The 26,412-nt window shown below is 41.6% G+C and overlaps 1 protein-coding gene across 2 annotated transcripts in view; it reads right to left on the bottom strand.

Annotated features, from left to right (window-relative positions):
• Crim1 (cysteine rich transmembrane BMP regulator 1) overlaps window positions 1–26,412 on the bottom strand; it is a 187,767-nt gene that overhangs the window by 138,592 nt on the left and 22,763 nt on the right. For both annotated transcript variants that reach the window (XM_004627610.3, XM_023711217.1), the window contains exon 2: window positions 9,543–9,716. In XM_004627610.3, the coding sequence (XP_004627667.1) occupies window positions 9,543–9,716 (174 nt within the window). The remainder of the gene's footprint in view (window positions 1–9,542; window positions 9,717–26,412) is intronic.

The following is a 26,412-nucleotide window of genomic DNA, read 5'->3' as shown; positions in this document are numbered from 1 at the left end:
ATTGCTAAATTGCTCAGGCTAGGGCTGAACTTGGCTATCTTCCTGCCTCAGCCTCCCAGAGTGCTGGGATTACAGGCATGCAGCACCACACCCAGTCAGGGAGAAAGGCATTTAGTTGCATAGTGAAACCGTTACTATGCATTAATATATGAGGTAAAGCAATGTACAGCATATGCTTTTTGGAAGTCGTATGTATCAAAGCAAGCCCAGGGATGAAAGAAGTGCTAATCTTTCAGAGCAGCACAAGAAATTCTGTCAGGGAAGTAGATTCACAACAACACACTGTGATGCTTTCATTCTAAGTGTGGCAAAAACTAGGAGACTCTCTTGGGCTTGCTGGAAATGGAGATTCCCCAGCCCTGGTCTGGTCCTGGTGATTCAAGATCTCTGAGAAACCTAGGGACTATCTTCCACTTCCAATACCCAGAATCTCATCTTGTGGGTTTCAGGGCCAGGTGGGGGCAGGCCTTGGAGCCCTATTAGGGTGCCTGTTTTCCCTTGCACTTATGGAGTGGGGGGCAGAGGGTTCCATGGCACAGCTGGAAGCTGCTCTATCCACCCAGTGCTACATGTTAGGGAAAATTCTGTTCACTATTTCAAAGGTGGAATGGAAGTTAGTATGATGTCCAGCTTCACCTGAACACTGCAGGTTCCACGTTGGACACAAACACATATAAAACCAAAATGAAACAAACCTTTGAGGAAAAAGTCTTATGCATAAAGTAGGTTATAATATTTATTTCTAAACACTAATTAAACTTTCGTTTACTGACAAAAAATTACAGATGGCATCAAGAGTTAAAATACTTGATAAGCCCACACAGCAGAGGCTGTACTGTAGCCTACACACCAAGAAAACAACCAAGAATAAAGTTCAGCATTCACACTTTGCTTGTGAAAAAAAATATGAAGGAAGGAAAAATAGAATAAAAAACTCAACAGTGATACTCCCTTAGGTAGAACTGAAATAATAAAATCACACTGCAGAATAATTAAAAGTTAACGCTATGCAACTTTCAAAATCTGAAAAAGACTGTCTATAAAATGAAGCCATTTGTCTCGATGGCAAAATTAGTTCCACTTCAGAGAATTGTAGCCACCCAACATAAAAATCAAATTTCCTTTTTGTTTTAAGCAGCAGGAAAAAAATACAGATATATAATGCCATACAAAGTAGATCTTTCTCTTCTTCTAATTCTTACTCAGGGGCTAGTAGTATTTTTTTTATGCAATATAAGTTTTCAGAATAAACACAAAATATTTTAAGGACATTTATAATATATCTTTAAAAAAATCAAAAGCAGGCTCCCCCAATGATAGGATTTGTGGGCCCTGAAGCCATTTAGGGAAAGGCCCTTCAGTTAAATAGCAAACCATTGGTATTTCTCGGTGCTGTAGTGGTGGTGTATAGGTTCAAGCTCAGAGCCTTTTTTTTTTTTTTCAATGAATACATGGATAAATGCATGAATGAAGAAACAATTAAAGCAGCTCTAACATGAAAGAAACAATCCCAGAAGGTATTTGTGGAGAATGCTGAGAAGCAGGTTCTTTTGGAATGAGAGTCTGTGGCTATAGTCCCATTTCTTCACCTCTCTACCCGATTATATAATAATCATTTTAGTGCTCTTACTGAGCCAGCTCTAATCACAGGTATGGATCTGACCACCTTCAACACACTCAAAGGCTTTTCTGAATGAGGGTGTACAAATAAGTGAGCTGATCAATCAACCAGCAGGCAAGTAAATGCTCCTTCTATATTTTCAGTATCACAGATGCCAACTATTGTTCTCTAGGCTAATCCTCAACAGGCTGATGTTGCCAGCCTCACACTTTGTTCACTGTGCTCCTGAGGTATTCAATGCTTCCTGCAGCTTTGCTGCACTGGTCCTCTCGTCTCAAAAAGTGATACTGTCAGTCACCTTTTCCTTCCATTATGCACATTATTCTCATACTAATCTTCTAAAAATGCTCCCGCTCTTCACAATGCTAATTTGATCAGAAGTCATTAGGACACCACCCTCTCCCTGGAAGGATGACTCACATATCCTTATCTCTAGTTTGGATCTCTGTGTTCCAGACCCGTAACTCTCATCTTCCTTTTGATTCTCCATAGAGACAAACATTACAAAACAAACTCAAAATGTGCCTCATCCAGCCTCCCATCAAGCTGCCCTTCTCTTCTACATTTAGGAAATGAAACCACTGTCTATGCAGAGCATCAGCCCCTACACATCTCTCCTGACTGCCACAACTCCACAAGCATTTTGTGATAATCACCACTGCTCCCAAATCCGGCAGTTTCCCTCTCTTACCCAGCCAATTAGCCACCAAATTCACTGACCTGACTCCTTAACTGCCTCCGTTGGGAGCCCTCTGTTCACCCTCCCCTTTCTATCAAAGTCTGCTTTTATACTCTTTTTTTTTCTTCTTTTGTTGAACCAGCCAACAAACTTCTCAGAGCCGGACCCAATTCAGTCCCTCTACAAAACCTTCCTTAACTGATCCACCTTAGGAACACAGAGCCATTCTTGTCCATTCAACATGAGACAGTGAAATATAGAATCATGTGTTAATTTCTGATTGTCTATCTCTTCTCAATACATACAAAAATTATCCAAAATTTAACATTATCGCTAAGGATTTTAGCCAAAACAAAGATGGAATTTCTAAAACTTCAAATATCTTCCTCCTTTTGCAAAAATTTCACTGTTCAGCTGTAAGTTGGAATAAATACCACATAATCTACACCCTTCAGGCAGATGATGGCTGACGTAGCAATGACTAAAAATGTATTTAAGAACACATTATGAGTTCCACATAGGTACCTCTTCAGCTGGTCTCCACAATAAATCAGTGTGTATTAGGTTTCTAAAAAATGTTTTCCACAATCTTCTAACTAAGTTATTCTTCTCGGTATACCTGCCATAGAGCTACTCACAGATGAAGGTTACTATGTGAGTTAGTGAGCTACAGTGAAAATTACTTAAGGTGACAAATAGCTCTTCATAGATGTCAAACTCAATTTGCTCAAAACAAAACTGTAGGATCTTCCCTAAATCAGATCCTTCCCCAACTACAAGGAATTACTACTTCCTTAAACAGCAAGTCCAAGAGTATATCTTGATTTCTATTTCCTTCTTCATCTTTTTCGAGATATCTCAAATTCACTTCTCTCCAACACCAATTCTCAGGTTTGAATCTCTATTATGATGTGATATCTGAACTATTTAGAATATCTTTACCCACACACTTCACATAATCTACCAGCTGCTGGGGATAGGGCCACTGGCACCTCTTTTCCTCCCTCCCTCAGTTCAGGCCACACCACATTGTTGCCTTTTCTTTCTATTCTTTCAACACACTGGGCTTGTTCTCATTTTAGAGTACCTCCTTGCTCTCCTCCCAGATTTTCAGAAGGCAAGCTCCTTTGGGCATCCATGTTTCAGTTCAAATGTCCTTTCCTCAAAGGACAGCACTCTGATATGCCTATCTAATGTAGTTTCCCTAGTAATCTCCGTCACAGATTCCCATCACTGTTTTGCATAGCTTTTTCCATCCCATGATATTTCTTGTTCATATACTTTTTTTGCAATATATAGTCTATATTTACTCTGAATCTAGACTCTATGAGAGCTGTACCCTCAGCAACTAGAGCAGTACCGATCTGTTAGCTATTTAGTACTTAGTAAAAATCACTGGATGACATGAATAAATAAAATGTTTTCCTGTGTGTTTTACATTCTTCATCGAATAGAACTTTCATATTTCTGAATACTTTGTGAATTTATTATCATGGTTCTGAGTTATAGTGATTTTTCTTAAAGAGCCACAGACCCGAGCGTGGAGTCCGCACACAGTTGAGGTGTACGCTGTTCACTGCGTCATGGAAGTCTTTCATGCTGATGCTAGCTGAGATCACTAACCTCAGACAGGGCCCACCAGACAACCCTGGCAGCTGCAAAGGCTGCTGGTACTGTCGCTGCCAGTTAGTGTCTTTCTTTTGATCCACGGTGCACATGTTTCACTTTGGTGACAGGGTAACCTACACCAAATCAACACGAAGAAGCACACGGCCCAGCACTGAAGCTTTGCTAAGGTCAAGGTGAAATGACTCACCAATCATTCCCTTCACGAGATTTGCTTTTTATAAAATATAGGCTGGTTCTGACAAACTATTCTGTACAACACCATGGCTGACTATTATCTGTCTTTTTGTTTTGTTTTGTTTTCATGTTTTGAGATAGGGGCTTACTATGTAGTTCAGGCTGGCCTTGAACTCACAGTGACCTTCCTTTCTTAGCCTCCTATGTGATAGCTATTATCGTGTGTGTGTGTGTGTGTGTGTGTATGCATATGTGCATGTTTTTCATTCATTCAATTTTTTTTAATGAAATGATTGCAGTATGTAGTCCAGGCTAGACTTGAACTCATGAATCTGCCACCTTAGCAATTCAAGCACTGGAATTTCAGGTGTGCCACTACATCCCACTTCCTCTAAATTTTTGACAAACGGACTCCATGGTGATATGTTCATACAGTTTAGAAAATTCTGGGTAAGCCAATCACAACCAACTCCTTATAAACAAATAGAAATGACCCATAGAAATTATAATGAATTATTAACCCCCCAAATTGCTATTATTCTCAATAAATCTATGAATGCTATTAAAATGCCCTATGACAATGTCTGTGCATTATAAAAATCATAGTTATGCTTAGAATTCATTGTCAGTATCATCACCAGAAACACAGAAGTGAGGTCCATGCTGCGGGTTTGCTCTGTCAAGGATACTTTATATGAAAGCATGCTCAGAAGAGTCTCAAAGATGCTAACTAGATCAAACACCTTGAAAGGCCACCAGCATCCACTGTGCCTGCACTAATTCGTCCGCCTCATCCACCACCCCTGGCCTCTTGTCTCTACTTGGCACCGTGTCATCTCCCATCCCTTGAGCAGCCCTTCTCTTCCTCCTTTCTGCACCTCTTACAACTGCTGGTCCATCATCAGCCAACCCCTTCTTCTATCCCTCTCCCCTCAGGATACTCCCCCTTCTTTGCTCTACCTAGAACTGGGGTAGCCCTAACTGTTCTTGTTCCCTTAAAGTCCCCTTAAATGCGATGACCGTATCAGGTACATTCCACAAATCCTGGGGGCAGGTATGAATCTTCTTTGTGCTTCCCATCACTTTCAGACCATTCTTTCATGTCCCCTTTAAAAAATAGAGCCCTGATTGCTTGAAATACATGCACTCCATTGTATCACTAGCTACATGCGATGGCCACATTTATCTAATAGATCCTGAAGCTCATTCTTGATGTCTCCACTACCTGCTGGGGTAGTCCATCCTGGCTCAGGGGTGTGACTTTCTATCTCCAGGGAACTTGTTCCTTTCTCCTCCTCAGCTGACTGAATCATCCACACTATTCTCAGTCCTCAATACCAACAAAATTGTTGACCTCAAATTCCTGTTCTTTCATCATCTCCACCAGCAGCATGGTTTGCTTACTGTTTTTTTTTAAACTTTTTATTTATTTATTTATTTTTAAATTTTATTTATTTGTGTGTGTGTGGGGGTCAGCTCAGCCCACCAGGGGGAGGTGCGGGCTGGCATGTGGTGCTGGGGGATTGAACTGCGGTCCTTGTGCTTTTAGTTTGTTCTAAGTAGGTGCTTTAGACCACTGAGCCATCTCACCAGCCCCTGCTTACTGTTTTTATCTCCCTCCTAGTGTTGACTGTCTGGGCAGTCACCATAAATATCTCTTGCACAAACCTCAATCCCCATATGTCCCTTTCTGTCTTTCTACCAGATTTAACATGACAAGGTAACCCTGGTTATCTCTCCACCTACTAGGCACCTGTCCCAAAGCCACAGAAAGATACTGACGCTTAGCCAGTCCCTCCTCAAATTTGTGTCTGCTAACCTCAAGCAGTCAGCACCTGCAGGGGACCCCGCAGATTTCCTAATTAATCCACTCATCCTCTTACCTGAGATGTCTAACATCTTCCTCTCCCTCAACCTTCCACATTGCTTCTTTCACTTCAGGCCAGATAATGACTTCCCTTAATATGTCTCTGGGACAGAGACATGATTTTACTCCTTCTCACATACCGCACATGACAACCCATGTTTTTCTTACGTGTGCGGCTCCTTTCTCTTCACTAGTGCATTCTCATCATCGCACAGGCTGAGATGTCCCCCATACTTTATTTAAAGCCCCTCTTGACCCTCAGCCCTTGAAGACAACCACCCCATTTTTCAATCTCATTTTATTACACAACATCTCAAAAGGAGTTTTCCGGTTTGTATTACTTGTACTAGTAACCATTCTCTTTGAGGTCAGAAGAGTCATCTTTGGGTTTCCATCTCTCCCTTTGACTGCCAGCAGGTACTGCTGCTGCTTCTACCAAGATGGTGTCCACCCCTCCTTCCTTGCCCTTTCTCATGGCGCTGTGCGTGAGTAGCCAGAACAGCTCTGCTCCATAGATCACGCTACCTCCCTTTGCTAATCTACCCTGTACCTGCTCCTCTACCCCAGTCGGCCTAACACTGATCTCACCATTTCTGCTCCTCTCTCCTCATAAACCTGTAATGATTTCTTATAGTACCTATCACCAGGGTACAGATCTTTGCATGGGGGGGTAACACATTTCATAATCCAGTTCCACAGAGTCTCCCCCTCTGTATTTCCTGCTATCAACATTGAACACTGCTATTTTACACCAGGTCTGCAAATTCTTTTTTTTTTTTTTTTGGAACTGGGGATTGAACTCAGACCCTTGTGCTTGCCAAGGAAGCACTTATTCCACTGAGCCATTTCCCTGGCCCCAGGTCTGCAAATTCTTGTTTCTACATTTTATTTTTTTGTCCACCTTGTTCCTGAAAGCCATCATTATTGATGAAAGCCCAAATTGCTCAGACACCACCCTCCAAAGTATCATATCATACAATTACAGGTCATGTTTTGTTGATCTTAAATGTCTGAGGTATTCCAATTTTAAGACTGCTGTGACTATCGGCAACTTAATAATCCCTAAACATATAGTCACTAATTCTTTCATATATAGTGCATATTTCTTAATTTTATGAAAAAGCAAAACAAATTTTCTTAACCAAATAATGGAGTAACAAAGTAATTATACTGTACTGTTATCTCAAAGTACTCAGTACAAGACATGAAACTTTATTTTCAATGAAATAAGATAAACTGTTAGTAGAAATTAAACAACTTAGTATATATATATTGAAATACTTTTAAAACAATGAAATATACACTTTTGCTTAATTTGAATAACAAAGCATTTAACCAAGTCTACTTTTTCTTTATATAGGGGCCATCTGACAAAGTAAGTTTAATATTTTTTTTCTGTTTATTTATTTATTTGATTTTAAAAGAATACAAAATAGTAATAAAAACAGCATTAGAAATGATACAAAATTTCATTAAACGAAGTAATAGGAATTCAACAATAGTTGCTATATTGCATGAAATTATCTTCAAATTAGCTGTTTGGGTGGCCACAAGTTTAATATTTTTTAAAGTTAAAAAAAAATTATTCAGATATAGTAATTGTTCATGAGGGAATTATCTTAAAAATTCTAAGTGTTGAATTGCACAAATAGCTTTTTTAGAATCAACTTACAAATTATTAAAGGTAAGCCCTACATTTCAAAGATCAAAAATGCACACCTAATTACTGCCCTACGCATGAGGGCACAACTGCCTGCGACGGCGTCAGGCTTAGATCTTGTACAGCTCAAACACTTTAGATGGCCGAGAAAAAGGCGTGCTGGGGAGTGCAGTGGTAAACCCTGACAGTCCCAGCCACTGCGAGGCAATGTGAGCCGCTTCATGAAACGTAAGCATGGGAAAAGGCAATGAATCTACGCTGTCACATTACATCGCATAATGTTAACTTTATTTATTTATTTTTTGCAACTTTTTTAAAATTTATTTTTTTAATTAATTAATTTTTTTTAACTTTTTAAAGTTTCTAATACTAGAAGATATCATACAATGTCTTTTAAATAAATTGTAAGTCAAAGATACAGTATAAATCTTGCAGGAACAAAAATTAAGATTAAGCAATATTCAGAAAATTAAATGTTTCAAAACAATTGAACTAAGAAAAACTTTTCATGATAGCAAAGAAGTACTAAGAGTAAAATATAAGATAAATACTGGAATGTCAAGTAAATGACCAGCACAATGTTAACTTTAAATACGTATGAATAGCTAAATTAACTATTCACACAGACACGAGACCATGTCATCTGTACCTCTAAATGTTTATAAAGAACTCTAAACTTAACAAAGTTTTTTTTTTTTGCAAATGAGGACAAAGATGAGCAACGGCAAACCAGAGGGCAGAAATGTGTAAGGCCAGTGCTAGCGAGAGCAGAGCCAGGACCTGGGCCCAGGCCTTCCCCCTGCCAGCTGCAGTTGTGGGCCACCCCTGGCCCTGGGTACTCCACCTGGGATCATCCTAGTTAGAATCATTTCTTTAATATTTTTTTTCTAGATTATATGCATAATGTATGACTTATGACCCATATTAGTATAATTTTCTTGTTACTTTTTCTTTTTACTTTTATTAGTAGTTGTTCGCAGAACACAATGTGATTACATTCCCTGTAGGAATTGGTGTATATATACACAACACATTTCAATTCTTTCTTCCCTTCTCTCTATCCCCATTTCATTTATTTATTTTTTAATGTATTTAGTACAGGGGACACGGGGCATACAGGGTCTATAGGGTCTCACTGCACAGGTCAGACTCGTAGTGATCCTCCTGTTTTCAGCTTCCCAATCACTGGGATTACAGGTGCACACCAACATGTGCAGTCTCAATCACAGTCCCAGCATGCCTGGGGGCAGGGCCGGCATGCCACACGGAGGTTTGAACCCAGGCTGCTGCACTCTGCCTAAGCAGGCGCTTTAGTCTGCTGAGCTATATGGCCAGCCCTTCTGGCCCCCTTTTATTTTTCCAGCATCAGATTGATATTGATTTATAAGACTGTGTAGCATTAATTATCATACATACAAATTGAAAAGCAGACTAATAAGCCAAAGGACAATATCTGACTTCTCCCTAGCGACGTGAGGTCTCATGACACACCCATACCTTGATTCCTGCCCCTGGTCAAACCAACCCAAGCCTTCAAACCTCAATGCGCAACTCTGCCCTCTCTTCTAAAGAGCCCCTCTTCTGTGCCAGACAAGCTGCCTTTCTAATTAGCAGACTCTCCGCATGAGCACCATCCTGTCCTCAACTGAGTGGAAGGTACCTGACGACAACAGATGCTGATCCCAGGCACACCACTGGAGAAGCCACCCATGCTGCAGAGGTGACCAGGCCGGGCATCCAGGAAACATACACGGCCAGTAAATCAGTCCCTGGAACACCTTCTGCATATCCATCAGGATTCCAAAAGCTACCCGGCGCTGTAAGCTTGTCTTTTCAGGCTCAAATACTCTCAGCGCTCAGTCACACACCATTAAGTCTTAAAGATGGATGGCTAACAAAAATTAATGCTTACCTTCAATCCTCTTTAAAGCTGAAAGGCACATATCCTTCCTTGGAAACTCAAAGGGATTGTTGCAGGTTCGAATGGTGTCACACTCACATTTCCCATTAATTATATTGCAGCCAGAGATAAGGTTTTCATTGCATGGTTCGAAACCAAGCAGCTGGTCATCATCCCAGTTCTCATCTGAAAAACAATCGCCCAGATAATGTTTGCTTGCTGCTTCATACAAAGGCTATCTGACAGCAAAAGTACATGGGGATGTCACAATGAACATCCAACCCTGATACCTCAATTTGTGAATAGTGGCTTGGCTCGAAGGATACAAATGAATGCAAACCAGCCTCCTACCAACCAAAAGGCTGAAATATGGCCTCACGTGCAGACATTAAATTCCAATACACAAGCATTTGTAATTGTAATCACAAGCATCTAAATCTCTTGTGGGCCACCCACTGCAACAAGTGAGACTCTTTTAAAATTTTTCATTTTAAGCAAAAATTTCTGGATTTTCTACATTTAGTAGATTACTAGAGTTACATTTGTCATTTACTTTTTTTTTTTCTGGTATTGGGGATCTAACCCCAGGCCTTGCACATGTTAGATAAGTGCTTTACTTCAACATCAAAATTACTTTTTAAAGCTATTTTTTTTTCTTTATCACTAGAGACCAGTCTAAGATTTAAAAGAGCGCTTCCATTTAGCACATCATGGAAGCTAATAAGTAGCAAAAGACACCACCGTTAAGAGACAAGAATAGGATCCCATAGAGGAAATTCTCTCCAGAGCACCTGGGACCAATCCACAGAGTCTGAAGTTCTCCACAGCTAGCCCAGCTACGACCCCAACACTAAAGGCTACAAAGCCTGGTGAGAGGCTGCGGTCATCACGTTCTAAAGCCGAAACCAGGTGTGGGTCACGGATGACAGTAGTCACTGAAAAACTAGATTTTCAAACCAGTTTTCCTCAGACTCAGCTCAGAAAAATGTAACATGACAAAACCACAGGCAGGCTCGAACCTTAATAACACTGCTCACACTTCAAACATCTCTTAAAAGAAACTAGGCTTTTTCTATAGATCTCTAGAACATGACATGTTTCTTTTCCCTCTTAACATTATCTTTAAAAGGTATTTTATCACACTTGAACTATGTTTCTGATAACTGTATCTCGAGAGAATCTTTAAAATTGCTTGAATTTGAGAAACCCTAACCTGTTGCACACACTACAGCAGGAATAAAAACCACCTTCAAGAATGGGTTTGGGGCTAGGAACACAGAGCTCTTCAGCAGAGAGCCTGCCTGTAAGGGGGGGGACCTGGGTTTCACTGCCAGGACCACAAAGAAAAACAAGAGTGATTCTACTGGAAGACAGTGTGAAGAAACAGGTGTGACTGGGGACACACACACAACACTAACGTTACTTCTAGTATCTTCAGTGCAAAAGCCAGGCAAGACTTCTTCATGAAGTAATTTTTTTGACAAGGAGTCTTTAGGAGGACATCACTTATAGTGTAAGAAGCTTTAAGCTGGTTCTTTGAGAAGGGAAAAGAGAAAAGGCTCCTGTGATTTGATTTCAGGAGCTCAAACTTACTTATGCAACCGAAGCCTTCAGTCTCAGTACATTATCTTTTGGTTTTAAAGATTTAAACAAAATCACAAGTGATCAGTTTAAAAGTTTGTTTTCCAACTTAGCCTATACGTGGTCGTCAGGAATAACTTGTGCATAATATATTAAAGGCACATTCCAACCGTTATGCTAGCAGTAAAATTACTAAACTACTCTCAAAAACAGACCAAAAAGTATTCTACAATTCAACACACAATAGGTGGTGACATGTTCTCCATTATTAATGGTATATCTACATCATTTCTTATCTCTCATTCGATTGTCGACATGCTTTCAGCATCATCAATCTAATACATTTCAATGAAATTTGCTGTGAAGGACCTTTTGTGACTGCACATGCAAATTTAGAGTTCAAAGACAGTTCAACCCCAGGAATTTCAAAACTCACAAAAAATTCAAGAAGCAGTTGAACAACTGAAAAACTACTTAATAGTCTCTTTTCATTCATATTCCTGAGAGGAAAAGTAGTAACATTTTGTAAAGATGCACTCATCAAAGTAAGTTGACTCTACCAAACTTTTTTTTCCACATTAAATACTCTTTTGCTCTGCTATAATTGGAAGTTCCTCAAATTACCACCCTCATGAGTTATCACAAAGTATTCTAAACCTGTCCACCATTTTCTCTTCCCTCCTCATTCCCCACATTGTTACCAGAATTGTCTTCCCCCCAAACCACACCTGATCAGGGGTTTCTCTTTTTTCCAAGAAGCTAAGTTCAGACTTTTTATTACCGAATGCACAGTTCCTCACATGCCCTGTACCTATGTCCATAGACTCTTCTTCACCAATCCCTCTTCTATCTAAGGCTCTAAGCACACTGTCACAACTGCCCCCACAGTGTGCTCATGAAGCCCCACTTCCCCAGAACACTTCAGTCTGCTCTTCCCTAACTCGTATTAGTTCTCTTAAGACCCACTTCAGATGCTGCCTCTTTGAGCTGCTCCATCCTCCACACTCTGCAATCACCTGCTCAGTCCTCTTGCCTTTCCTTCCATGCCAGTTACTGTAGGTTTTTATCTTCTAAGACAAACTTGCCTGACAGACAAGGTCCTTGTAGGCAGGAGTCAGGTTTACCCAACTTGGGATGGCTTTAACCCGACTGTTCATACATGTCATATTCTCTCTCTCTCTCCCTCTCTCCCTCTCTTCCTCTCTCCCTCTCTCCCTCTCCTGTGAATTATATGGTCAATACAGTTGTCAGTTTCATTTTTAATCAAAACATGCCTTTTGTTTGTATATGTGTCTCACCACAAGGAAGAAAAAAAGAGCACGTTCGGGCCATTCAAACTTTACTTGTAAAGACTCATCACTAAAGCACTTCACGAGGCACATGTGAAGAATGCCTGGACACACCGGAGCATTTACCGTCAGCATCATCTGCTGTAGGTCTTTCCCAGTCGGCACCAAGACTGCAACCTTTTATCAGTGGGCTGACAACAACCGTCCTTCCGAGGACCCATGCCACAGCCAACTCATTTTCACTGCCAGGTGCTTTTCCCTGCCATCCAGCAGGATGACTACTTCCCTTGAACATGCAGTCAGAACCAAACGGTGACTGCCTTGATCATTTCCCTGGCAGCAGCAGGGACAACACCAGAAGATACATGGTGGGGTGTGACCACCCCCTTAGAGAGTGCAAAGGTCCTATGAACAGTCAGGAAACACCATGGGCTCTGCAGCTAACAGTATCTTACTTGCTTTTCTTAGTAATTTTTTGCCTCCTTCTAATTAATACATTGTTTTTCTTCTTCTCAAGTAATTCCCTTAGCAACACTGTGTTACAGGATCAAACACAACATGCTTCTAAAATAAATGCTTTTAGGGTTTTCTGTTATAAAACATTATACTTTAAAATAATTTAACAGAAAATCAACAGGGATTGATAGCAAAAATATATTAAATTTTGATTAAATCACAGACTTACTCAACACAGTAAATCTGAGCATTAACAGTGGTTGAGTATCTCTTATCTAAAATCCTTAGAGCTAAAAATGTTTCAGATTTCAGAGCTTTTTGGACTTTAGGATATTTGCACAGACTTTGCATTATGTCAGTGCTCAAACTTTTCTGCATTTTAGATCACCTCAGATTTCAGATTAGGGATGCTCACTCAACCTGTAGTGCTGCTGGAAAACTGTTTTTCTTTTTCCTTTTTTTTTTTTGTGTGTGGGTACTGGGAATCAAACTTGGTACCTTGTTCTTGCCAGGCAGACGCTGTACCACTGAGCTATATCCCCAGCCCTCTGTTTAAATGTAAAGCAAGGCTCACTGTTGTGATTCTCTGCCACAGTTCCTGCTTCTCCTTGGATTGGTGAGGGGAAAAAAGTACTCGAGACAGGAATACTGCCCTTTACTTATACCGAGTAGGTATTTTTCCTGGTACCCTAAAAGTGACAAGATGTAGCCTCCTAGAGCAAAAAGTCAGGAAAATAAGATACTTCCTCCAATATATTTTAAAATTTATAACCTCTTCAAGATAACAAATCAGGAGGTCAGGTAAGTTACTTTTTGTAAATATAAATGAGAGAAATCTAATAATTTCACATACAAATTCAGATTCATACTTGCCCAAGTCTGCGAGTACACAGTAGAGATTCAGGTGTAGCTCCTGGCAAAACTGCCATCTGCATGTAGGTGTTTAGAAGCCATCCAGAAAGATGGCACCATGAATCAGGAGTGCAGATCTCAGGCCCGGCGAGATAGCTCAGCAGACTAAGTGCCTGGTTAGGCAAGAACAATGACCAGGGTTCAATCCCCTGCACCAAATGCCATGCTGGCCCTGCCTGTGGGTGCACGGAGCCAGTCACCAACATCATGTGTGGTTCCCAAGCCTGTAATCCCAGTGCTGGAGAGGCTGAGAGAGAAGGATCACTATGAGTCCAAGCTACATAGGGAAACCCTGTATCAAATACAGAAACAGAAAAAGGAGTGCAGACCTCCCTCCTGTGCACTTCCCCTCAGCCCACAGCACAGGTGACATAACCAAAGGCCAAGACTTCCTAAGATCAGCCACTTGGATTGCTCTCAGTCGAGGGCATCCTTAAGGAAAACTGATTCATTTAGCATTGCAATTACTATGTTCTTAGCATAGTCCTTGGGGTGGAGACAGGACTCCTCAGCACAGTCTCCTGCTAAGCTCATTTTTCAAACAGTGGTGTTACCATTGTTTCTGCACCACCAGTTCCAACATGGCAGAGATAAGACAATTGAATACAACTTCGCCCATGTCTGCAGGCCACACATCCAGAGCTGCTGTTCTAAAGAACACAATTATGTCCTGCCAGGACCTCCACGTCACAGCAGAGGAAAACCAAAGCTGAAGGTCACTGCACACCTCTTGTCCTAACAGCACTGCTCCACAAAACCACGTTTCTTCAGTGTGACTGAGTCAATACTCTAAGTGCAATCGATCCTCAAACTTCCAGACATGATCAGACCTCGCATGACTGACATTTGCAGATATGAGGGAATCACGGAAGCAGATCACCTGTCTGCCGGACACTGCCACAGTCGTGCAGTTGTGGCTCTCTGTACAGTGCCACAGTGTGCAGTGCTCAACAGAGCCCAGGACGTCTGGAAGCAACAGGAAGAGCACTGGTACTTGGAGGGCACTGCTGAGAAGCACAAAGCAATATACACTGTTGGTGTAAAAAGTCTGTAAGATTCACTTCATTGGGCTCACGAATGAATCAGATTTAAGAATGAAACAACTTCTGTTCTTCCAGAATGGAATGTGTTTCTAAGACGGGGACTTACTGTACATAACTGGTAAATAGGAAAGTGATAGTAGCATACAAAACAAAGGTTGCTTGGTTCAATGGTAAAATCACTGGCATCTTAGTTTGAATAAAGACTATGGCACAAGACTGTACTAAGGAATCCTCATGTTCACCATCATTTTTCCCAGAACAAAAGCAGAAACATATCTTTTCTTTGGTAAAGGGTGATTCTTATCAATATAGGAAGACCACAGTGATGATGTGGTTTAATTTGTAGCTTCAGCACAAAACTGGCTGAGCTCTAGTGGCTGAAATTTCCACTACATCAAACTATCCAGGAGGGTGGTAAGTACAGATGAAAGAGCTAGAGATATTTTCTCCTGTACTTAAGTTAAAAACAAACAAAGAAAAAGTGAGTGACTCCTGGATCTGGCATAAGTGGTCTCCATTAACTGTCCTCTAGGTCCTGTGCCACAGGACGAGAAGCCACAGAATGAGCTTTGGAGTCTATAAGGCTGCAAGGGCTGAACCGCAGAGATTCAGGTGCAAAAGGTTGGTTCATCTGCGACAGTGTCTTACTTGGGTCCGTATACTTTACATTTTCCCTCTCTACATAGTTCCCTAGGTTTCAAGCAATCTCCCCAAACTTCCCCCCTCCACTCTTGTTTTTCCCACAGCTCTCTGTAGTGAATGATTCTGTAGAATGTGAGTGGTTTTTGTTGCTGGTGTTGAAAGACAAACATCTGATGACAAAGCAAAAGCACTGTGCTTCCAAGAGCGACCTTCAATCTTGTCCAAGATCAGCCTCTCTGACACAAGAATTTCTGAACGTTCTTCTCATCAGGCCCCAAACTCCCTCCTTCTACATCTGATAGTTTCACATGTAAAGCTCCTAAGAAAGAAGCTTCCATGCTGAGCGTAGGAGAGGGGTACTATAGAGAAGGATGGGGAAAAGACCTCGTATAAGACACACAGAGCTTACCTAAGCTAGAGCTGTGAGGAAGCAGCTCTGGGGACACCCGGTCCCTGAACCCAAGAGCTCCAGGATCCAGCTGTGGACATCCTGGAATCAACCACTCTGTCCAAAATACCTTTCCATCTGTTAGCTCACATCTGATTTACCAACACTGAATAGAATACTTCAGGTGTGATGCACTCACTGACAGAGGACTGTGTGTTAATCCAAAATTTCTGGCTTCTGTAAACTCTAAACCTTACGGTTTCTACCTTGTACCTGTTTCAGTTAACACAGTTTACTCCAAACCAAGAGATAGCTGTGCCCTATTATGTAGCAATCCACTTCCCAGAAATATGCTAGAGCAGATATTAAAAAGCAAGAAACAAATTCACAGTACACACTCAGAAGCTCACAGTAATGGAATTCTGTTGGCAGAAGAGAGGCTTCTGGGACTATATATCAAATTAATTCTTCAGCTGTTCACATATCCCTGTGGCTACAGGAAGATGCAAATAGCTAATACTGGTATCTCGTTCCATGCCAGGCTAGAAACTCCGGCATAATGTAAAATTGCTGCTCTTAGCTCCCCCAGCACCCAGCTGCTGTTATCAGGCATTCAGTTCTGCTCCAGGAGGAACCTAATGCAGTGAGCTTTCATTCGCTGTCTGCTTCAGGCTTCAGTCCACGCTCCAAAGCCGGTGCTTTCCTCTCCCTCTTTCTTGTGCTGTAATCAGTGCAAAGCAGGAAGGGCAAATTTATGGTTATCAATAAAAGTGATGTATGTAACAAATATGTGTTTTATAGGCATTTCCACAAAGTGGAACCAGGTAAGTTGTATATAACAATATACCAGAGTAGAGAAAAACCAGGATCTCCCAAACAATGGAAATAAAATATCTACACACATTTTTCTTAAACTGAACACAACCACTAACTACGTAACAAAAAATAAAAACACTGTTTCTATTTTGTCCTAGTGAGGAACTCACTGAAAACCAGTCCTCACCCAATTTATGAAATCAATTTACAACAGAACATTAATTAATGATAAACTCAGGTTCCATTTCTATACTTTCCATCACGCTTTAGTAATACCACAGGGGAGGACCAGACAGTGTCAGTATATAAATTAACTCAATCGTGCATTCCTCATGTATAGTTATCTATTACACATTAAAACCTGCTTGAGCAAGGTACTAAGGCCTTAAAGATGCTAGGAAAGAGATGTTTACAGGGGCCAGGGAGATGGCTCAGTGGAATAAGTGCTTCCCTGGCAAGCGCAAGGGCTTGAGTTCAATCCCCAGTTCCACCAAAAAAAAAAAAAAAAAAAAAAAAAAAAAAAAAAAAAAAAAAAAAAAAAAAAAAAAAAGAGATGTTTACAGTACCAAGTTCCACCATTCTAACCAAAATCATGCCAAGAATAACATGTTCCTGGGACTCCTGAAACACAGCAGGAAGCTAATGGGTAAGAGGGAGAAGGAGTGTAAGACAAGGTAAGCTGAATCTCTGGAAGCAAAGTTTCTATGAAACCTGCAACAGGAGTCTAGATAGAGAGCCGGGCTACAGGGCATACTAACCTACTATACTACTGTGCTATCCGAGAAGATATCTTCAAGGACATTTGGTCAGACAAGCAGTAGGTCTGGGGCTCTGCAACTGAGGGGTCTTGGCTCAAGAGACCACAGCTTTGGCTCGGACACTGGTTCAAAAGAGGACCCTGAGCAATTCGTTCAGTCCTCTAAGCTCCAAGATTTTAACTACTAAAGAGAGATGGAAGGCCAGGTGTGGTGACACTGTAGTCCCAGCACTTGGGGGACTGAGGCAGGAGAACTGCTGCGAGTTGGAGGCCAACCTGATCTGCATTGCAAAAACCTGTCAAAATAGACAAAAATAAAATAAAATGAGGAGAGATGAATGGGCAACTCATGAGGTCCCATGAGGTCCCTTTGAACTTTACCCTCATGTTTAATTCTGTCATCTTTGTTGAAACAGTTGAATGATGATGTATGTGGAGATGGTGACAGAGAATTACATACTTATCATGGTCACAATTTATACTTGTCTCCTATGATGAGATCAGTTTGGGGTTTTGAAAAACTAAATGTCTACATATAGGTCAAGTAAGCCAAAGGTGCTTTTAGTACGCCAACCACTGCTTCCCAGGACCTTTGTCGCACCTTCATTTTTAGAAGATATATAAGCTGAGCTCTCAAAAAGAACTCCTGATTTTTTTTATTGGTATTTTAAAGAAAGAATACAAAAAATAGTTTTAAAAAATTAGAAACAATACAGAATTTCACTAAACAAAATGTTAGGAATTCAACAATGGTGCATACTGTCCTCAAATTAGTCATTCAAATTACAGATAAAACTCCTGATCCATGCATTGACAACTGCTAGAGCACTCTGTCACTGTACAATTATCTCTACTGCTCACATGTTAGGAAACTGCCATATGAGAAAATCTGCCAAAAACTTAACAATGAAGAACAATGGCATAAAAATATGGGCGCTCACTGCAGCAGTGTTTAAAGAGACATTCAACAGGATGCATTTCAACAGTGAGAAAAGTAAGGAACTAGACCACCTAAGTATTTACTTAAAGAACCTGAAAAGAGAATAACAGAGCAAGTCCAATCAAATGAGGGCAGAAACAAAAATACATAAAGAGCAAAGGCAACAGAAGTGGTTAACAAAGTTAAAAATTGGTTCTCCGGGAAGATCAGTACCTCACAATGTCTTATGATTACATTTCCCAATGCCCACACTAACTTATCCAGCTTATCTGGATATGTAAGTATTTTTTCAGTTTCTCTAATGTGATTTTACCAGAAAGCTACTCAAAGTTAGTCATTAAGTGGTTTGTTACATTTGTGAATTGTTTTAAAGTAACCAAGACAAATATTTGAATGTTCATTTAAAATTTTTTTTTCAACAGCTACAATTGGTTTGACTACACTCTTTGGCAAAGTCCATAACTCTTACATTTCCTCTGCTTTTTTTTTTTTAATATTTATTTATTTTTTTTTATTACATTTATTTATTGTGTGTGTGTGTGTGTGTGGCCAGCTCAGCCCATCAGGGGGCGGGTCTGGCTGGCATGTGGTGCTGGGGATTGAACCGCGGTCCCTGTGCTTTGCCAAGCTTGTTTCAAGTAGGTGCTTTAGACCACTGAGCCATCTCTCCAGCCCCTTCCTCTGCTTTGACAGTGGATGGAAATATTGCTGAACACAAAACTCAAGTGTTCTCCTCTGATACATGTCTGTGTGGTACTCCACCTGCCCCCTACCCAGGTGTGTCACTGTTAAGCACTGCAGCCATCTGAATTTTAATGTCTATTAAAATGTAACTCAGCTGAGTGTGTTGCCACATGCCTGTAATTCATACTACTTGGAAGGCTGAAGCAGAAGGATCTCAAATTCAAGGCCAGCCTGGCAAACTTAGCAAGACCTGTCTCAAAAAAAATTCTTATGCAAAGGCCTAGGTCCAATCCTCAGTACCTAAAAAACAAAGAAATACCCCAACATATAATTCATGTTTCCCAGCCTCAAAGAATATCAATTATCAAATACACTCTACTTAGAAATTAATAAATCTTAGTTGAGGAAAATATACCTTGGAGAAGCATCTAGTTGTCCCCATCTCTTCAACAAGATGCTCTAAGCCATACTTAGCTATCCTTATATGACTACTTTCCAGGGTCTGATCCCTCTACAGAGAGGCGGTTTAATGTAAATAACAACCAGTGAGAAGTATTACAAAAATAATCCCTATCAAACTTCTTCAGGGCTTAAGAGTTGCACAGCAATGAACTACAAACACAAAACAAAGCCCAACATCTGATCCAGTCCTTGGCAGAGAACACAGAGCCTGTCTAGATTTGACCCCCACCTATTTCATCAACCTCCTAATTTCAACACCTTCCCTCCCTCCAAAACTACTTCATGATGTATGTCTCCTACAAGAACTCACAAGGGTCTCTAGGCCTAGAAAGCTGTTTCTTTTCATTTGTTTCAGAAACCCCTCTTCAGGCTATATTTCTTCCAGTTTTATCCAACCTATAGAGACTGAATCACATATTATGTATCGATTAATACCACTTCACTTAGAGAAGTACAATAACGTTATACTTTGGCTTACCAGAAAGTAGTTTCTCTGACACTCAGGATAAAGCTTTAGTCTTCAACACTGAGCTATCTTAGAGCTTAGCAAGTAGCTTAGCAAAATAACCACCTGTGGAAGCAGTGCATTGGGTCGGGGAAGAAGATGGCAAGAGGGTCTGAATTTAAACAAAGCCATGTGAATCTTTAAGGCCAAACTTGTACAAATCAAATTTCACACTAAGGGAAGAATGTCAATTTTTAAAAAAATAACCGAGAAAACCTCTTTGGATCTCAGCCTTCCTACCCTTAAAATATTAATATGAACTCAAGTTTTCTTTTAACCTCAACATCGTATTAACCAACATTTCTACATATCAATATTTATGACATGTCAAATGAGTGAATGAATGTAATATGATGCAAACATGATAAATGACTTAGATAATAAACTCTTTTTTTCTCCCTCTCTGTCACTTCTTTGTATTACAACATTAGATAATATGATACAAGTTAATGCTTCTTGCCAGAAAGGTACTTGTGGACATGAATAATGCACAGGACCATTTTATAAATATTAATGTATCTCTAACCTAAAATCTGCTAGTCAAATAACTAAAAGCAAAAAAGATGACTAGATGGGAACTGTATCCATCCACAGTGTGAACCACTGTAGGGAAAAGAAACGCATCCAGAGCTTCAAACATCAACAACAAAATGAACATGGTACTCTGAAAATAAGCACTTTGAAGGCCATAAATTTTTCATCACAGTAGCTGAGCAGTTGCACAGATTAATGATGAGCATTTCACCCTTGAGCCGAGTCTTCTGATTAACACCAAATGCTTACACAGAGACTAGGCTAAGTGCTGTCTGTGAGCTAACTGTTTAGCTGAGGAGAGAAGCTAAGCCAGGAAGGCCTGGATTCCACAAGAAATAGGCAGGCAGGCAGGCAGGCAGGCAGGCAGGCAGGGTGAGGCAGTCAAATTCCAGTGAATGCAAAGACCTGAGGCCCCTGCCAGGAAGATGGCTAACTCCTGGGGACAGGCAGACAGACCTTGCAGCCAAAACCAGCTGCAGGCACATCTTGGGAACCAGCAGAAGAAAAGAAAACCCAACAACACACTCATGAGTGAAACTCTTCTTCCCTTTAGGAGACAAGGCAAGCAATGCCTTCATCTGCAGCAAGACTCCTGACGAGTAAACAGTACAATGATCTGTAAGTAACACTAGGAATCTTCTCAGGGTAGTAACTCTGCGAAACCAGTTAGCAATTGTTTTGGAAGGAATGTTTCTACAAATCAATATAAGTACTGCTGTAAACTTCTTCATAATTTATCTGAATCCTTCAAAATAAACCACGTGGACTAGGAAGGGGCTAAGCCAAAGCCTGGTATTCTTATAATTACAGTACTAACTGGTTCTTAGTAATGTTCTACCAAAAAATTTTTTTCTTTGAATATCTTGCCTAAAAGCCCAAACTCTTAGGGATACAGGGTACAGCTTAATGGGAGAGCACCTGCCTACCATGTGAAGAGCCTGGATTAAACTCCCAGCAGGACAAATGTCGTCAACACCACCACAAACACACACACACACACACACACACACACACCCCTCTGTTTATGTCATTTATGCCTACACACTCCAGGAATCTGCTGCTACATCTCTAGTCCCAGCAACAAAACACAATTTACCAATCACACAAATGAACTCGCTTTTTTTGTTGTTGTTGTTGTTGTTTGTTTTTTCTTGTGCTCAGGAGCACAGGGTACAATTTCCTACTTTTACCCTGTTTCATCACAAGTAAACATGTGGTATAAGGGTCCAGATCTTTATTCTTCAAACAGCATTAAGATCTACCTGGCTACTGTCTAGGAGGACAACAGGGCCATACACTCAAAATGAGAACCCGAGAGAGAATGTGGCCTGTCAAGAAACCTCAGCAGCACAGGGCCCGTCTGATACATTGACTTTAAAGGCATTAAGTCCCTGAAAATCATGAGCTAACACCCCAGAAAGCAGCAAATACAGATGAGGGACAATGAAAAGATGGGCCTTTGCCTTGGGGTGTATCAAGAAATGAGCATTCATATTTACGGATGTCTATGATGGACAAAGCATTGGTTTAATTCCTAAAATGCATGCAGAATAGACTATACAAATAAACATAATACACAAATATTCTTAAAAATCTCAAGAACATGTTTGACTTTGGCACATTTCTCACAAAAGTGAAGCTTCCTTTTTGTCATGCGCATCCTAACCTTACAGACCCCCAACGTGGAATGGGCAGGTGCTCAGTCTGGGGTCTGAGAGGCACAGGTCAGACCTGAACATCCCTACAGGCCTGTTCTGCCCATGGGCCAAGCCGGGCCCCCCACACTGCATGAGGCCTGCGCCCAGCCCCAGCTGCCCTTCCAGCCACTCCCCACTCTGCTTCTGTCTCCCCTTCCAGGCCAGGGTGGCCTCAGGGCCTTGGCACTTGTGCACCTCTGCTCACAATGGCTTCCCTCTAAAAATCTGTGTGGTTCACCCTGACTCTTTCGGGTCTATGATCACCCTCAACTTCCCGGTGAGCCTTCCCCTGTCCATTTTACTTAGAACTGCGTCTCTTTCTCTGCTTTATTTTAGGCCCTAACACTAATGTTCTTCAGCCTGTTACATGCTTTCCTTACTAAACTGGCTTATTTTTCTCCATCAGAAAGCCCTAGGTTGGCCGGGATTCTTCGTATCTTGTTCATACCTATATCTTCTGTACTTGGAACCCAGGAAGAGCACAAGGTAGGCCCCGGAAATATTTACTGAATCCATCAAAGTCCTGAGTATTGCTACATTTTTACTTTAAGGAGCCTCTCTCCATTCCGTCTCTTCAGGCCCACCTAGAAGTCTGGCTGCAGGTATCCTATCCAGCGTAAATGGCTTTTCTTCAAAGAAATGAACTTTTCTCCCACCCATTTCTCTCCCTCCCCAGCGTATCTACTCACAACTCTTCATGTACCCTATGGCACTGCAGCTGTTTCTTTACAGCTGGATCCGGGGCTTCTTGTAGCCAACGGTGCCTTTCTCATTTCTACCTCCACGCCAGGCTGAGTGGACAACGGCCTGCAGTGGCAGCAACCCCTACATGCTGAGTGCAGCAAGCAGATGGCAAACCTGGCAGGAGACAGCTCCATGAACAGCAGTCTCTGGAAACGCAATGCAGATTTAAAATCCTTCTACAGTGCTCTCAGGGTCAGGTGGTTCTATTTTTTCCACTACTTATACAATCATATTTAATATTTTTTCATAACATTTGAGATGCAAGAAATAAACTTTATAGTAATGTAGATCTTCCAAATAGGATGAAGGTTACTTTCAGTTATTTTAAAACACAGAGGTATCAATGGAAGAAGTATATTCCTGTATTGCAAATTAGAGTACATGCATGCATAAACATACACAGAGTAACTAATTTGCTTGAAAAGGGAAATGTAAATAAAATGTGCGAATCACTTAGTCCTTTCTCCACATGGTAGAACAATATGTATTCCCAATATGTGTGGTTAGGTAGGTGGATTTCTCACTGCTGTGCTTCTGTGATGTTATTCTTCTTAAAATTGGTCTTCACAGTGCAAAACAAATCATGCAAAAATTGTTCAAATAATGAAGCCTAAAACTTATGGAAATACATCTACCTTCATTCCTATGTGGAAGCTTAAAAATCACCAAGTATTTTATTACATTGAGATATATCTCAAGAATAATGTCTAAAATATAAAAACACTAAATTCAGAAAATCTCCAAATACTGCTATAATCAAATCTATATCCTATTTGACTTAACTATAAGGACCACTGGTTTTCAGAGGATTAGGATACTCCTCAGCAATGTATACAGTTTTATACTAAAGCACTAAAGAATTCCTTAATAATTCAATTGTTCTAAAATTATGGAAGACTGCTGCATTCTCAAGACAGACAGAAGGCCCAGGCCCTGAGTAAGGAGATGCTGGCCTGCCACCTGCCTGTTACAGCCCCTGGAGTTCTGGTGGCTTTTACAATCAAGCAGGTGGGAGAAAGGTGCCACATTCCTGACCTATGTAAGCCCAATGAATGGACGTAATAACCAAGACATTTCCAGTTAGCATCAGGGCTGTTACTCCTGGGGCTTCGCACAGTGTCGCTGAGAAGTGAGGCAAATTTAGCAGCCTTGCTTCAGACCAGTGGTGGTGTGATCAAGGGGCCCTCATTGCCATTCAAGACAAGGCTGGGCTCAGGAGAGCTACTTTCTTCAGGAGAGTCCAGATGGAACAGAACCCAGCCCCTGCAGGTACTGCAGTAGTTGCCATGTCTTTCCTGCTAAACAGTGTTTCAAAAAGACTATTACGAGTTTCTATTCCTTTCCCAAATTTCAGGAATTTAAAGTACCTAACAAAAAGTTGGCTTGCCATCGTGGCAAACTTGGCATGCAGTGTGGCCTCAGTACGATCGGCTCATGCTTCCAGAAACAGCCTGCAGGAAGCAGCCTCATGTCTCACTCTGCATCCTAGTTCAGGAAGGGCCTTCGCCTGGAGGAAGTGGACATCCCAGCTTCTTCCACATTCTTACCTGTGCCTCTCTTTTCCCCCTCTTCTTACCCCAGTTGCTCTAGCACCTCACCCGACGGAGCCCAGCTCCCCTCACCCCTAGTGGCCAGCCCTGGCCTAAGAAGTCTGAGCCCTCCCACCTGCTAGCCCAGCACCCACCACACGCCTGCCACTGAGCTACATGGAGGTCCCAGTGTCCCTGCTTGGCATTTCCTTTCTATCCCACCCAAAGGCCACAGAGCAGGCCCTGCCCTTCTCAAGTCTTCCCTTGTTCATCCGCCAGGTCCATGCAGTACACTCAACTGCCAGGGGTCAGAGTGCCACATTCCAGTGGCTTCACACCAGCCTGGAGGGTTCCAGATCCTCTGCAGGGGGCCGAGGCTGGAGGCCTGAAGGAAAAATCCCTGGGGCACTGAAGTGGCCCACTGTACTCTGGATCCTGGGGTAAAGTCTGGGGCAGGTTGGGCCACAGGGCTAAGAGCTCCCTCCAGTGTAGCTGCAAAGAGGCTCTTCAACCTCCGTTGGTGAAGAAGGAAGACAAACTGTAGAAAGGGAAGAAATTTTAAAAATAAGACACTAGAATAAACTTTCAACATGGTGAGTTCAGTTCCTTAGGTGGGGAGCTGGCCTAGAGTTGCATTCCTTAGGAACTTGCAACTCCACAATTCTGAGTCCTAGGGTGGAACAGTCCTCTGACTTCATTTCCATAGCCTGTTATATTTCTGACCAACAAATACAATGTTAATTCTAATCTGAAGGCCTTGAAACTCCCTTACTCTCCAAAAGCAAAAAGTCCTCCCCTTATAAAACTAGGTTTCTTTGCCTCCTGTACTCTAGGTCTAGTCTCCAGGACTCTCTTATTGCCTTTCTTTTGATCTCTGTTTAAATTTAACTCTTAAGTCAGGGCTCAAACCCACTTGTCCTGGCCTCTTGAGGACCTTTTAGCCCTGCTTGTAGGCTCTGAGGCTGATAAAAAGTGCTCTAAGGCATGCATGTTCTAGAGGCCACCCTGTGGGACTCAGGGTTGCACAGCAGGAGCAAAACAACATCATGCTCAGCTCCTATCCCTTGGAGTTCCACTCTACTGGAACCCAGCACAGGGAGGCTGCAGAGGGAATCCAGAGTTTGAGGCCAGACTCCAACACCAAGTGATAAGCAGAGTTCAGTCTGGTCTCATCTCTGTTCCCTCCAAAGAGGGAGGTCTCTGGAAGGAAAAGAATGGCAGTACGACGGAGAATGGGGCTGAATGAATGGAAACAGGCTTGGGAGACCAGGAAAGAGAACCAGAGCTGTGGAGACTGGGGGAGCACACAGGTGAAGCAGAGCTCAGGTCGGGCTGCCACGCATGTACTGGGCTGAATCTTGACAGTGTCTGCTCGCCAGTTCTGCATCTGCAAGGTGATTCCTGGAGAACACATCCCTGAGTGGCAGATGCATCAGTTCTCCTTCAGCCAAACATCCGCCTTTCCCTCTTTAAAATTCAATTACAGCCTTTCATAAATCTCCATGAGTAAAGTTTGAGAGCAAAAGCTAAGCTTGTAAGATAACTAACATGAGCTTACAAAAAGATATCCTGACACAACTCCACCTCATGCTGAGCATTTGCTTCTATGAAAGAAAAGAAGAAACCTTGCCCAACTATCATCCCTTCCTGTCAAGCAAAGATTCAACAGAGGGCAATCCTTTTATTTACCAAGCCCCAAACGCTACAAAGAATGTATTTTCTGTGGCGAATCACCAGGAGTTAAACAGAATCACCACCACCACACACACTATTCTTCACAAGAAGATTGTTCAGTGTTGTTTCTGGGAAAACCTGTGTGATCCTGCCGTGAGCTGTTCTCCAAAGCACTTGATTTTCACACATAAGCAGCGTGTGGAACTACAGCAGAAGCAATTAGATGGCC

Source organism: Octodon degus, unplaced genomic scaffold, assembly GCF_000260255.1.
Source record: "Octodon degus isolate 3935 unplaced genomic scaffold, OctDeg1.0 scaffold00020, whole genome shotgun sequence".
In the NCBI taxonomy this organism is placed as follows: domain Eukaryota; kingdom Metazoa; phylum Chordata; class Mammalia; order Rodentia; family Octodontidae; genus Octodon; species Octodon degus.
Note: the sequence above shows the minus strand (reverse complement) of the source record. Positions and strands in the feature narration are given on the sequence as shown.